Source organism: Arachis stenosperma, chromosome 3, assembly GCF_014773155.1.
Source record: "Arachis stenosperma cultivar V10309 chromosome 3, arast.V10309.gnm1.PFL2, whole genome shotgun sequence".
Taxonomy (NCBI): Eukaryota; Viridiplantae; Streptophyta; class Magnoliopsida; order Fabales; family Fabaceae; genus Arachis; species Arachis stenosperma.
In genome coordinates, this window is record NC_080379.1 from 154,207,481 (window position 1) to 154,222,443 (window position 14,963).

Below are 14,963 nucleotides of genomic sequence, written 5' to 3' on the forward strand. Positions count from 1 at the left end.
AGCCAGCATAATATTGTACTGGAAGAGAAGGTGAAGAAGTTGAAAGATTTGGTAGATGAATTAGAGAAGAAGACTAAAACTGTAAGTAAAAGGAGGGAGTGGAACAATCAATGCAAAAGTGTGTTCTTTTTCATGTTAGATTTTTTGGTTTGTATTTTTTTAGGAAAGATATAGCTAGGTAGGAAAAGAAGGAAATTAAGTGCTTATAATATATGGATATATTGTAATTGAATAATTGATCAAAGTATAATTGCCAATATTATAGTCTCTTAGAATTGTCTAATAAATTTTTTTTTGCCCAAGATTAGAATCATATGCATTCACAAAAATAATATTCTAAAAATCTGATTTAATATAAATCATAGCACTCATAATTATCAAAATAGTCTAATAACCATAATTTTATATAATTGAAATCAAGTATCAAAGTTCTGAATATTCCAATAAAAAACTTACTCGTATCTAGTTTATATATATTGCTAGCATCAAAGATACATTCCAAAAATATATCTTAAAGTTGCATAAATGCACTACATAATCATAATCTATTACAAAAGGGTCTCAAAACACTAAACAACATAACTACAACCAGCATGATATCACAGAGCAATATCATTTCTTCTTTTGGAGATTGAGTCCTGGTGTAGGCATGAACTTGAATATTCTAACAGCAGTTCCAGAGCTTGTAGCAGTAATTGTTTCTGGAGAGACTCTTGGTATCTGATTTGGATGGAGTGACCTAGGTATTAGAGCAAATGGGGCTGTAGGTGGAGGAGTTAGAGTAGGTAGAGGTGAAGGTCTTGGAGCCAAAACAAACTTCGTAGGAGGTGTTGGGGTAGTGACTGGAGCTACATGAGGTCTCAGAATTTGTTGTTTGGGTCTTGGAGGCCTAAAACTTATTGCTGATGCAACTTGGTTGAATGAGTTAGTAATGTGCTCCTAACATAACATGAAGTAACAAGACAAGTAAGTACATAAATGGCATACAAATCATCGAATATAATTCAATTTAGAAAGGTACCTGTGGCTGTGGTTGAGGGGCTGATATGGTTACTTGTACTTTCTCCTGTGACCCTGCTGCAGTGGTGGATCCACTTCCATTACCCTTTTTCTTACTTTTATTCTTTGGTGGGGGTTGAGGCCTTGGTGGTCCCTTGCATGTTTTTGCATTGTGGCCAGATTCGCCACATTTTTGACAAATAACTTCGAATGTTCTTCGTCCCTTTGTTCCATTACGCGCATCTTCAACAGAGTCCGCCTTCCTTTTTTTTCTTCATGGGGCGGCCTGCAAGTCTCCTAATGATGGGTGGCTCTAGAGATAGGAGTCCAGTCTTCACCCAATACTCTTCTGAGTTGACAGGTTTGATGACATGCTCATAGGTTGTTCTAAATGCATCCATCTTTAGCCAAGGATGTACATATGGTTCTGGCCTATCACACCTCTTTTGAATAGCTGCTAATGCATGAACACATGGTATTCCTACAAAGAATTAAGTAACATTGACTTTAGTACAGCAGAATGCTATCTTAAACTCATGTAAGTCAAATACAACATGTTATTACTACCTGTCAGTTGCCATATATTGCAAGTACAAGTATGTCTTCCAAGGTGCACACCAACCTTCTTTGAATGTGTCTGCACCTCAAACACGTTACGATCATTGTCACCAGTCCATTGAGCCGTCCAGAACTTAGTATCCTTCATAAGGTCCTCTAGTTTTTTTTTTGTTGAACTGGTGCCAGTACTAAATTCTGACCCACCAGGAGTAGGAGTATGCCAAGTAGTAGGAGTAGACCTATTAGTAGGAGTAGGCCCAGTAGTTATATTGGGCCCAGATTTGTCATTAAGCCTAGTAGTCTATTTAAGCCCACCTTTCTTCCTTACATTATCTTTTTTTTTAACAGCTATCTTCCTTGCATTATCCTTTTTTCCAACAGCTTTCTTTTTACCCTTCTTATCTCTGTTGCCACCTTTACTCTTTGTTTTCTTCATGAGTCCTTCATCTTCATAGCTATCATAGCTATCATCGGTGTCATCCTCAAAGCCTGGAGGTGGGAGTTTATACGCCTCGTCTTCAGCACTTTCATAGCTATCATAGCTATCATTGTCAGAAATTGGTTCATCAAACAAGACCTCAGCCTCGCTGTGCTTATCAGTATCATCGCTATCCTCAACAGGGTCCTCAAAATCAACATCTTCCATAATTGGATGATCAAAGAACAGGCACAATTCATCCGTCTCTCTGTCCTCTCTCTTTTTGTCACACATCTCTCTAATTTCCTTGTCTGCATATATAGGATGTAGGCTTGCTTCATAACTAGGAGTTGTTGGGTCATACCAATATATCTTCTTGTATGCATGGTAGACAAACTCTTCAAACATTTTCTTCAAATAAAAATAATTCACTAAATCAAGATCCAACGGAAGAAATCTCTTTACATTCCCATTAATGTAAAGAAGTTCACTCTTGTTATCTTTGACAAAACTCCCCCCATGTTGAAAGACAGGGATAACCCAATCAATCATCTGCAATCCATAAACATGGAATAAAATGTCAAAACCAGAACACAAACTTATACAGAGCAATTACATATTAAACACCAACTACTCAAACTTTGATCTTCTAATTGTGATAACTAGATTAGTCAATGTATAAAGTGTATTTACCACAAAATATTAAATCTTTTTAATGTTAAGCTCATATATGCATGCATTACGTCACTTATCAGTAATTGATTTTCATAGTAATGAAGAACTTAAAAACACTTTTTTCAGTAACTAATTTCTACTACCAGAAATAGATACACAGAGTAAACACATTCGAACAATTTCAACGATGATCAACTATACCATCCGCATCATAATAGAGAAGAGATATACTAACATGACCAGTGAAGACCGATAGACCGGCAAAACCTTCTTCTACAATAACTCTTTCTTGTACAACGCCTTGAGTCAACAATGTCAGCAGAGGTCGTCGGAAGACTAACGGTTCACGTGGTGGTGATTTTCTTTGTAAAACCTAGGAAAAGAGAGGGTGTTGGTTGTAATTTTGTTTTGGGGGAAGGAAGATAAAAATGGACCTTTAAAGCCACTCAACTAACGAAACGACACACACTCTCGTGCCCTACTCTCAAAACGCGGGTTTAGCATCATTCATAATAGGGACCAATTCGTCTTTATTGAACACATGGTGTTTAACGGCTGACTCATTATCTGAACATGACAGGTTGGACTCCGATCCAACGTTAGAATTTCACGAAAAAACTAACCGAAAGATTACACTTTGTTTGGAATAATAAATTTTAGAAGGAAGGAAAATGAAAGGGGAGAAAATGGATGAAAAAGCCCATTTTCCTTTGTTTGGATTAGAGTGGAAGATGCATAGAAAACAAAAAAATAAGTGTGGAGTCCATATAAATTTTTTCTTCTCATTGCAATGAAAACTGAAAAGGGATGAGTAAATAATGTTAAATTTCATATTTATCCTTTCAATAACAAAAAATAAAATTCCTAACTCACTTTATTTTTTTCTTCTAATTGGTGTTTTATTATATGTATTTATTTGAAAAACAAATATATAACTTTTTGTTTATGACCTTTAAAATTTTTAAAAATAATTTAAAAAAATTTTTTATTGAAAAAATAAATTAAATACATTAATAAATTATAATGTATATATAATATATGTAAGGATAATAAAATAATTTTACTCTATTATAATTTTCTCTCTTCTTTTTTTTTCATCCATTTTCTCTACATCCAAACAACAAACAAAGAAATCTACTTTTCTTTTCATTTTTTTCCTTTCATTTTTTTTTCGCGCATTTTCTTTCTTTTCATTTTCCATCAAACATCCAAACAAAATGTTAAAGTGACAGACATTTACAAAAGTTAGGGACTAATTATATAATGGGCAATGCTAGGTAACCAATAATTTATTTGAACAACATGAACAACCACCAATCAAATAAAAAAATACTACATTCTAATTTAATGCTATTAATTAAATATACTCTTTTAACCCTATTAATTCACATTATTTACACATTGTTCAAAATTGTTGTTGGTTACCTACACTTTTCCTTATATAATTAAATTTTGTTGAGGACTAAAACATCCGCTACAAAATTTTTTGAAAACCAATTTGAATAAATACTCTAAACTAAACCGAGTCACATATTAGTTAAACACCCTTTATTTTCTCGGCAAAGGATTTGATGCTCCCAAAACGTTTGGACAATTAAATGGTCCCATAACAAAACATGTTTTTTAAGTTTTTTAATAATAAATAAATAGTCCTTATCTAATTTTAATTACAAATTAACCTCATATATTTTATTTAATCATAAAAATTATTATTTTATCATTAATCTATTATGTTTATTAACAATAAAAAACAAAAATAATAACGAATTAGATCTTCCATTGATCGTAATAAATATTTTGGCTATTCCAATCGATTAAAAGATTATATTTGATCCATGACGTTCGTCCAGGACTTGTGAAATCATATTTTTTTGAAAATCAATCGATTGGATTATCAAAACAATCGATTGAATTTTAGGTTTTTCATAACTGATTGAAAATTGCAAGGTAGCATGATTTTCACAAAAATCAATCGATTGGTCATATTACCCAATCGATTGAACAATGACTAAAATGTGGGTTTTTAATAATTTAATCGATTGCTTATACTACTCAATTGATTGAATGCTTCAAATTGAAAGAATAAACATATCAAGCATAGTGCATCTGCACTGCTGAGAAGTTTCAAGGAATAGAAGTTCGTCTGCATGCACCAAATCGTAGGTTCTAGGGTACGTTGGAAAAGTCTCACACCTAGGAGCAACAAAAGATCATACATATAAGAAAATAGTAACACTTATTCACAAAATCATAATAGTAGTTGATAATTTAATATATCCTTGCACCCAACCTACCACCAATAATAATTAAGTAGAATTTCTGAATATAACAACTTCTATATGCTTATGCCTATATCCCCCAAGAATTCTTGACTTGCACAATATCATTAACTATTAAGCTTTTACACCTTTATTAACATATATTTTTTTAACCAATGTCGTCGATCTCAATTATGTAAGTCCTTAAGAATACTTTAACCTTAGTGTGAATGTTATGGTGACCACGAAAAGAAAAAGGGGAAATTGAATAGACATGTATATCCTCAATTTTTTCCATTAACAGTGGATTATCAATCAATTCTTTTAATTTGAAGCATTCAATCTATTGGGTAGTATAAGTAATCAATTGAATTATTAAAAATCCACATTTTAGTCATGGTAATATGATCAATCGATTGATTTTTGTAAAAACTATGCTGCCTTACAATTTTCAATCGATTGTTTTGTGATAACAATCTGTAGTCCAATCGATTGAGTTATGAAAAATCTGAAATTCAATCGATTGTTTTGATAATCCAATCGATTGATTTTTAAAAAAAAAACACGATTTCACAATCTTGGACGAACGTCATGGATCAAATATAATCTTTTAATCGATTGGAATAGCCAAAAAGTTTATTACGAACAATGGAAGATCTAATTCATTATTATTTTTATTTTTTATTGTTAATAAACATAATAGATTAATGATAAAATAATAATTTATAAAATAAAAATCATTTTTATGATAAATAAAATATATAGGGTTAATTTGTAATTAAAATTAGATAAGAACTATTTATCAGTTATTAAAAACCTTAAAAAACATGTTTTGTTATGGGATCATTTAATGGTCCAAATGTTTTGGGGCCATCGAATTCGGTGCCTATTTTTTCACTTAGCCGAGCAGCAACTATAGGTGTGGTACACCCATTTCTGTTTTTCTCTTAGGAAACGTTTAGGAAACCAACAATTTTTATATTTTTTGGCCAGCACTTAACCATCAAAACAAAAGTGAGTAATCTCTCACTATTAGATATAATCTCACACCATTAAAAATACTATTAATGACCAATTAATAGTTACAAAACATCAAAATTACTGGTCCCTATCATTCCTCTTTCTCTTATCCATAACGTAGCTTAATGTAATGCATGTGCTTTCCTTTATTTGCAAGAAAAATCTAATAAGGTGTTGGATCCATGTATAATTATATAGAAAATATTCACGTGATGACATCTTTATACAAAGAAGATATTGTAAATTCTTAAATGATTAATCAAATATATTTAGTCAATTTTATCAATTTATTTAATAGTTTACAATATTATTTTTATGTAAAAATGTTATTATAGGAGTATCCATCTAATTATATATCCACCTTAACAGGTGAGAATTGCACGTGATGTCACTGTTGGCACACTAATTTAGAAACTATATTAGCTAGCCAGCCAATAATGTTGTTGCAGAAGATCTTGAATAGACCAATACCACAATGGCAACCACAACAAGAATGAATATCCTGTTGTTAAGGTATAAGCTCTATATGACTCATTTTAACCACACAATATAACAGCCAAAATCTTATTAGGTACGTACAGTAGAGTAGTCGTAGTTAATGTGCTATTTTTCTGGTGGGATTTATGTAATCCCTTACACACAACAATGGATACATATCATATAATACTAATTAGCAGGTCAGAATCGGAAATATGTCTCAGCTATTCAGCTAACACATGCCTAGTGCCTGTTTAAGTGAAGAATAGACGATGGCTAACTGAATTAGAGTTCTCAAATATTTATAGCCTATAGGAATGGATACTGTCCCTCTCTTTTAATAACGGAAGATGAACATAAATGCTATGACTACTATAGAATTGTGTAACAATGCAAATGCAAATGTAAATATACACAGCATTTTGTTAGCGAGTACAATCACAGCAGGAGTATGTACTAACATTACGAAATATTTTATAAACTGTTTTTATTCATAAAAATTTATAAGATTGACAAATATTTTTATAAAAAAATGAAATTAATTTTATATTTAAAAAAAATAAATTATTATTTTTATTCATAAAAATTTTTAGTGTTAATAAATTTACCAATAGCAAAATTAATATTTGAATTTTTTCATCACACAAATTATTTTTCATAAATACAAAACTTATTTTATTCATTTATAAAGATTCTAAATTAATTTTATTGCATTTTTAATATAAAAAAGTCTATCATATATTTTATTATGGAATATTATATCAATAAAAATAATTATTTTTAATATTAACTCTGTACATGATAATTTAAATTGTAAAAAAATAAATATAATTAAATATTATATAAAATATTTTATATTATTAATATATCAAAATTAAACACTAAAAATAATAGTTTCCTTCGGAGAACAAATCGTCCATGCAAATTGCAATGTACTAAAACCCTAATAGAGTTCCGAAAACAGCACATTAAGATAAATTAGGTCTTGATATATATATAAAGTCTACCAAACTCAAACAATACGTCTCCACCACAAATATCTTATCTTGCATAGTTGAAATTAAGGGATAGATATTGTGAATCCAAAAATAATTATTCTTTTTCTAAATTTCATGATTTTAGCTAAACATACGAATGGCTCTCCATTATTTGTCATGCATCCATATGCCGGCTCCCCATGCAAACCTTCATGTCTGCCTATCATCATAATGAGTAATGACGTTATCACTCACATATATTGGATTTTAGTTGATAACTGATAAATGAATTTACCAAACATTATTTTAAGAACATATATATGTGTTCAGGTTATTATTAGTAAAATTTAAAAAAAAAAATTTAACAAGAACACAATAAATATATTAAAAATCAAATCTTATACTTTTCAAGAAAAATTTAGTTAACAAGACTAATATGTATGTACCTTGAAATCGTTCTTTATTTTTTATTTCCTAAAAATTGAAAATTTTGAAAACGTGTTAATCATGATGTACCCATTTGGTTGCAGATCTATAAATAGGGTACTATGTATCCTTATTTTCTGCACTCTGGAAATTCCTTTATATACACTAATACACAAAACTTAATATATATAGTATCTATGGCCATCTCTTACTCTTCCTTTGGTTTCTCCAATCAGATATCATTTTCACCCAACAAACCAAAGCATGATTGTTGGAGCCGTTGCCGTAGTAAAACCCATTTTACTATCGTATTCAACCAAACTATAAATAATCTTCCTGAAAATTTAAACCTCAAGGTAAATTAAATTGACTTTCTCCTTTTATTTTTCTTAATCTTGGATCTGTTTAAATAATGAATTAATTCATTGATCTGTATCATGGAACAAAAGTGATGTTTGTACCATTTCTTTTTATATTATAAAAGATAAAAAAGTTTATTTTTTTTCTCCCTTCTTATAAATCACTTTTAATAAAAAAAATTAAAAAATCTAAAACAGAAATGTACAAAAAAGAAAATAGTGCATATATCCAAAAAATATATACAACTCTTTTACTCATGTGTGCTAGTTAGAGTGAAATTCTGGAAAAGATCTAAACTTCTTTTTGACTCCTTCACTTCTTGGTCGTCTGTCATTTCTGCATTTGATAGAGAAATTGTAAATTGTAATAATGGAGCGGTTTATAAGTTTCAGGAAAGCGTAAAAGTGAGACATGGTGAAGTGGTGGAGAAAGTGAAGCGTGCACTGATGATGAGCAGCGCAGAAGAATGCTTGTCAATGGTGGACTCCATACAAAGGTTAGGCATTGAGCACCACTTTGAAGATGAGATTGCAGCAACACTTGAAAATAAATATCTTCAAACTCATCGGAGAAGCAATGAATATGATCATCGTCAAAAGCTGTCAAGAGTTGCACTTCAATTTCGTTTGTTGAGACAACAAGGCTACTACGCTCACACAGGTTACTTAAGTATTTTAAGCCATAACTTTTACTTTAATTTATCCCAAATAGTCAAATAGTCAAATAGTCAAATTATTGAGGTCCCCAGGCCCACCGGCCATGCCACGTTCTCCTACTCAATTATTTAGTTATGGGAAGATATTTAACAAAGTTTTCAAATTAAAGGGGTTTTTTAAAATGTTTTTCCCTTAAAAAGTTAAAATTTTTAAAGTACAAAAACAAAAAAAAATAAATAGTAATGTCAGAGAGTCAATTTTTTCATCAGCTTACTTCGGTTATTTTTTTAAAATTATTTTATTTATCTTAAATTTTAAGTCATAAATTATAATTTTTTAGTTTAAATTATAAATTTGTAACTTTTAAAATTTTAAAAATATTAATATTAATTAACTAAAAATATTTTCTACTTACTTTCCCTTTTAGTTATTCACTATTTTATTCATTAGTTATTAATTTTAAAAAATTATTCTCTGAAAAAAAAAACTGAATAATTTGTCACCATATATGTTATTCTAGAAATTTTCTAAAATTATTTTATTTATTTTAAATTTTAGATCTTAAATCTTAAATTTTTACTCATAAATTCTTAAATTATAAATTCAAAATTTTTAAAAAAATACTAATATTAGTTAACCAAAAATGATTGTCTCCTTACTTTCTCATTAGTTATTAATTAAAAAAAATGATTCTATGAAAAAAGAAAAGGAAAAACTGAATAATTTGCCACCGACCGTATATGTTATTCTAGAAAATTTATCTGCAATGACAATATGACTCCCCTCTCCTTCCTTTATTGTTTAATGTTCTAATGCTAGTCTAAGATGGTGGTGCTAATTAATCGTGCATGTTGTTGCATCTTATAGACGTGTTTGATGAATACCGTAACACTAAAGGCGAGCTCAAACACACCTTATTATACGAGGACATAGACGAGTTAATTGCTTTGTTCGAAGCATCTCAACTAAGAATTCCAGGGGAGTATTTTCTTGATGAAGCAGAGGATTTTAGCCGGCAGTACCTCTGCTCCATTGCTTCAAGGTTTCATGATCATCCTCAAGCCAAATCTATTCAACACACATTGCGCTTCCCAATTCATAGAACTCTTCCACGATTCATTCCTCAAACCTTACAACTTCTTGGAAATGCACCGTGGACTACTTCTTTACAACAACTGTCTCAAATTGATACCCAACTCGTTAACTCTTTGCATCTCAAGGAAATTCTCCAAGTTTCCAAGTCAGTTCCCTTTGCTTTCTATTAATTCATGGTGAAAACTCAGGTAAAGTCGACTTCACGTGAAGTTGATATCCGAGAGTCGTTAGATAAAAATTTAGTCAATCAGTCAAATCATCTAACGGTTCTCGGGTATCAACTTTACGTGAAGTCGACTGCACCAGAGTTTACACCTTAATTCATATTACTCTATAGTCTATATACATAGTAATTGTCGTTTTCATATTTTAGTATATTTTTCGATACATGTATAGGTGGTGGAAAGATTTGGGTTTGGCGAAGGAGTTGAAGTTTGTTAGAGATGAACCAATGAAATGGTACATGTGGCCCATGGCATGTCTCTCTGGTCCACGCTTCTCACAAGAAAGAGTTGACCTCACTAAACCTTTGTCCTTAATTTACATCGTCGATGATATCTTTGATTGTTATGGTGGAAGCATTCATGAACTCACCCTTTTCACTCATGCAGTCGAGAGGTATATGCACATGAGGTTTTATACAAATCAATATGAATTCATATATATAGAATTAAAACACGATTATTTGATATGTAGGTGGGACTTGGCAGCCATGAAAGAATTACCAAATTGCATGAAAGTGTGCTTTAAGACTCTTTACGAAGTGACTAACGAGTTTGCGCTCAAGACCTATGTCAAACACGGATTGAATCCAATAAGCACCTTAGTAAAATCGGTAATAAAATAATAATTGTACTCAAATTTAAGATATAAACACGTATTAATTATCTGCTACGAAAAAACAACTAATTAATTATTAATTATTGCATGCATGATAATGTTGCAGTGGGTAAAACTATTCAATGCATTCCTAGAAGAAGCAAAATGGTTTGCGTCGGGGAATCTACCAAGTGCTGAGGAGTATTTGAAAATTGGTAGAGTGAGTACAGGGGTGCACGTGATCCTTGTCCATGCTTTCTTTTCCATGGGTCAGGGATTAACCAATCACAATGTGACTCTGATGAATGAATTCCCAACCATTATATCCACATTAAGCACAATTCTTAGGCTATGTGATGACTTGGAAGGCGACAAAGTAATTATCACCACCATCACATAAACTTTGTTTTCTCTCTTTCTCTTTATCAATACATATTTTATATTTTTCACTGGTGCAGGAATCTAACAAAGATGATACTAGTGATGGATCGTACATAAAATGCTACATAAAGGATCATTCTGGAATTTCAATTGAAGAGACACGAAAGCATATCAGTAATCGAATTTCAGAAGAATGGAAACGACTTAACCAGGAATTGCTAGCACCGGAAAATCAATTACCATCGTCTTTTGTTAGAATGTGCTTCAATGGTGCTCGCATGGTACCTCTCATGTACAGCTATGATGGCGATAGCCCATCAAAGCTAGAGGAGCATGTCAAGTCCTTGCTCTACAATGGTGCTAACCTACAACCTACTCCTCCACAAGATCAAGAACAAAATCAAGATCACGCCACAGTTGTTGCCTGAAGCAACCATAGGATAAAGATTGATCCATGAATAAAATAATTCTAAAAGTATACAGTAAATATAAGCTCAAGTGTATTGTAATTGTTAGTATCGATATGTTTCGAGAGCCATGCATGTACAATAAATAAGCAATGACAGTTCTTTGGAAAATTAATATTTTCTTATAAATTAATTATCTTATGTCTTAAAAATGTATTTTAAAAGAAAAATATTATTTGTACACGAAAATCAACCACTAATGTATTTTTGTATAAATACATGTATGATTTAATTTATTTTTAATGTATATTTATATTCCAACATATATTTTATACCGATAGCTGACTTTGGTAGCTACTTTTAGTGTACACGTAGCATAAAATAATAATAAATTTGTTAAAAAAATTTTAATATTCAATACATTAAAAATATAAAATTATTTATATTTTTAATAATAAAAATATTTTTTATAGTATCTTTAGACAAATATATTTTTAGGACAAATATTTGTAACATCCTTATTTTAATTGGGCAATGGATTGTTGCCCATAGTTAATATGCAGGTTGACTCCTCCTGTAATGCCACGTGGGGTCATGCTCTGCTTACCCTGGCAATGATGACGCAGGCCATCTTAAGTTCTTCATTTGGTTGTTATAAAATGCACAGAATTATAAAAGAAATATCTATTGTCTAGTTAGTTGGGCACGTCACACACGACATTGAAGATTATGAAATACAACAATATCTATCATGGTCTTTTATTCACTGTGGACCATGCAATACATCAGGACCAAAAACAAGGTATATACATGAATTATAAAGGATTATTATTATCATTATTATGTTGGCCTAGAAAGATTTATTATTTTCATGACAAAATTTGGGTTGTTAGATTTGCCATTGGTAAGGACGGATTTGAGATTCCGTCCTAGTTTTTGTAAAATGCATTAACTTTACAAAGGATGATGAATGAAAATGCAGAAAAATGAACAGTATTTATTTAAATAAAAAACATTGTTCAATAACTTATCTTACTGTGGAACCCACCAAATAATTTTATGGTAATCTCTTATCTTAATCAACGATAGCCTTTACTCCGGCTGAAAGATGAAACGAGATTCTTTTTCTTCTCCAGCCGATATCAGACCAGAATAATATAATTATAAAAGAGCATTCTCAAAAAATAAAAACTCTAATATCTGCCAAATTATTTTTAAATGAATATTTCTGAACATAAACCATCACTTCTAGACTTGTAGTCAAAATTCAAGGCTGGAAACTCAACTCGACTGAAAGACAAAGTGAGGGAGCTAAGAAACGACCATGGAATTGCATCTTTGCCAATGCCAAGTAGAGAAAAATGTTAAGAGATAGCATAACTGCATAAGGATATATGGTGTATCAATGAAGACTGTCAGAGCCACGAGACTGAAGACATTTTCATTCTTTGGGACATAACCAATTACTCATAAGGCCAAGTTCACATGAATAATTCATTTGATGGCTAATACCTAAGGACCTAAAAGGAGCAGCGCAATCGCACAGCAAAAGGCCACATTTTCAAGCTATCAGTTTACTGATCTCAGAATGCCAAACAAAACGTATTAAGCCATTTTTAGTGGCAATGGCAAATTCACCACTTATGACAGAACATCAAATAAAGTGCAAGATTAACGGTAGACTCAACACACACACACACACACACACACAAAAAAGGGTTCTACTCTACTCGCTCTTCTTTTCCTCTGCTGGTCCAGGCAAATTTAGCTTATAGCGGCAATACTTATTTGCTTTCCCTAGTTCCACAATTTCCTCCGCCTCTGAAACCATAGACTCCGCCACCAGCTTATCAACCACGAGCTGCAGCAACGACCCATCAACACGCAACCTATGGTTGAAGATGTCCTTAGACACCTCATGTGCTGTTTTCAAATCACCCTTCTCACACAGGAAAGGAACAAGTGTGGCATAAGTGACCTTATGAGGATCAAACTCAGATTTCCCAATCTCACCAAACCACTTCTTTGCTTCATCCAAATTGCCCTCATTCACAAACCCCTTAATCAAGGCATTGAAGCTGAAAACATCAGGCTTCACACCATCCTTCTTCATTTCCTCGATGAACTCAACGGCTTCCTTTGTTTTCTTCTCCAAAGCCAACCCCATCAACCTCGAATTGCAGGTCCTGATATCAGGTGCAATACCCTTCCCACGCATCGAAACCCACAGCTTCTCCCCATCCTCAAAACGACCATTTGCATACAACGCATCAAGCAGCGTGTTGAAAGTGATCAAATCAGGCTTCAGTCCCTTCTTCTCCATCTCCTCAAGCATCTCCAACCCTGAATCGAAAGAACCAGATTCGCATAAAGCCTTGATGAGGATGTTGTAAGACACCAAGTTAGGCTCCACGGAGAGCTCCTTGGGAAGCTCCTTGAAAAGGGTGTGGACGAGGTCAAACTTGCGAGAGTGAAGGTACGCGGCGAGGAGGGCGTTGAAGGAGAGCACGGTGCGAGTGCAGTTTCGTTGGGGCATTTCGTCGAACAACTTGCGGGCATGGCGGGACATGCGAGATTTCCCATAGAGCGTGATGATGCGGGAGCAGAAGCCCTCCTTGTCGATCTCCGGGTATTTCTTCTGGTGGTCGAGGATGTTGCGGACGCAGCTGAATCTCTTGGCGGAGGCGAGGCGGCGAACGGTGTCCTCGTATATGCCGGTCTTTTTGCGGAAGCGCTCAACGTCGGAGGCCTTCTTGAACTTCTCCACGAGTAGCCTGAAGTTCGATTCCTTGTACAGGTCCTGAGATATTGCCTTGATGCTGGTTGTTGATGCGGTGGAGGAGGTGGTGGCGGATTGTGTGGCCGTGCAGAGGCTGCGGTGGAGAACGCGACGATACATGGTGGTAGTAGTGGCGTCACTGCCGTGGAGCGCGGAGCGTTTTTCGCTACAAGAATTGGAGGGTGGCGGAAGAACTCATGTTAGGTCTCAGTCTCACAGTAAATGAGTATTGGATCATATCTGTTAAGGCCCATTTTAATTTTGTCGTTTTCTTATTGGGCTCACATCAGAGTGTTGGCCCAACAGAGGATAGTATCAGTTTTTTACTTTCTGGGTAACATGAGCATAACATGAGAGGAAAGCTAAGGAGACCGGGGTTGTGTTACTCACAGTAGGTACAGCACATGACAAGTTGGGGTTATATCATGTTGATGTACTTAACAAAAATTCTTGGAACTTTCTAAGAAGCAAAAGGCATCAAGGAGCTCTAACAACCTCAGTCAATCGTACTTTGGCAGTCAACAAGGACTAACTGCCACACATCACTTCAATTCCCAAACTTCACATTTTGTTTGCTCAATACCACAAATAAATTCGTTCATATTATGCAATAATCATCCATTTTTGCCTCTATAGGCCACTAACTAAACTGCATTAA

At 33.0% G+C, this 14,963-nt stretch overlaps 2 protein-coding genes across 3 annotated transcripts; one reads left to right on the forward strand and one right to left on the reverse strand.

Moving 5' to 3' along the window:
* The first annotated feature begins 7,956 nt into the window (after nucleotides 1-7,956).
* LOC130967806 ((3S,6E)-nerolidol synthase 1-like) lies at nucleotides 7,957-11,719 on the forward strand. Of its 2 annotated transcripts, none has more exons than XM_057892817.1 (7): nucleotides 7,957-8,164; nucleotides 8,561-8,828; nucleotides 9,692-10,064; nucleotides 10,316-10,537; nucleotides 10,616-10,754; nucleotides 10,866-11,114; nucleotides 11,197-11,719. In XM_057892817.1, the coding sequence occupies exons 1-7, from the start codon at nucleotides 8,006-8,008 to the stop codon at nucleotides 11,545-11,547; spliced, it is 1,761 nt and encodes a 586-aa protein (XP_057748800.1). In that variant the 5' UTR covers nucleotides 7,957-8,005; the 3' UTR covers nucleotides 11,548-11,719. The 2 variants fall into 2 exon arrangements, with proteins under 2 accessions (XP_057748800.1, XP_057748799.1); XM_057892816.1 differs by having other exon boundaries at nucleotides 7,959-8,164; nucleotides 8,555-8,828.
* A 1,277-nt stretch (nucleotides 11,720-12,996) lies between these two features.
* LOC130965285 (pentatricopeptide repeat-containing protein At1g55890, mitochondrial-like) lies at nucleotides 12,997-14,694 on the reverse strand. The gene has a single exon (XM_057890034.1). It carries the CDS (start codon nucleotides 14,423-14,425, stop codon nucleotides 13,253-13,255), a length of 1,173 nt encoding a protein of 390 aa, XP_057746017.1. The 5' UTR covers nucleotides 14,426-14,694; the 3' UTR covers nucleotides 12,997-13,252.
* Between the last annotated feature and the right edge of the window lie 269 nt (nucleotides 14,695-14,963).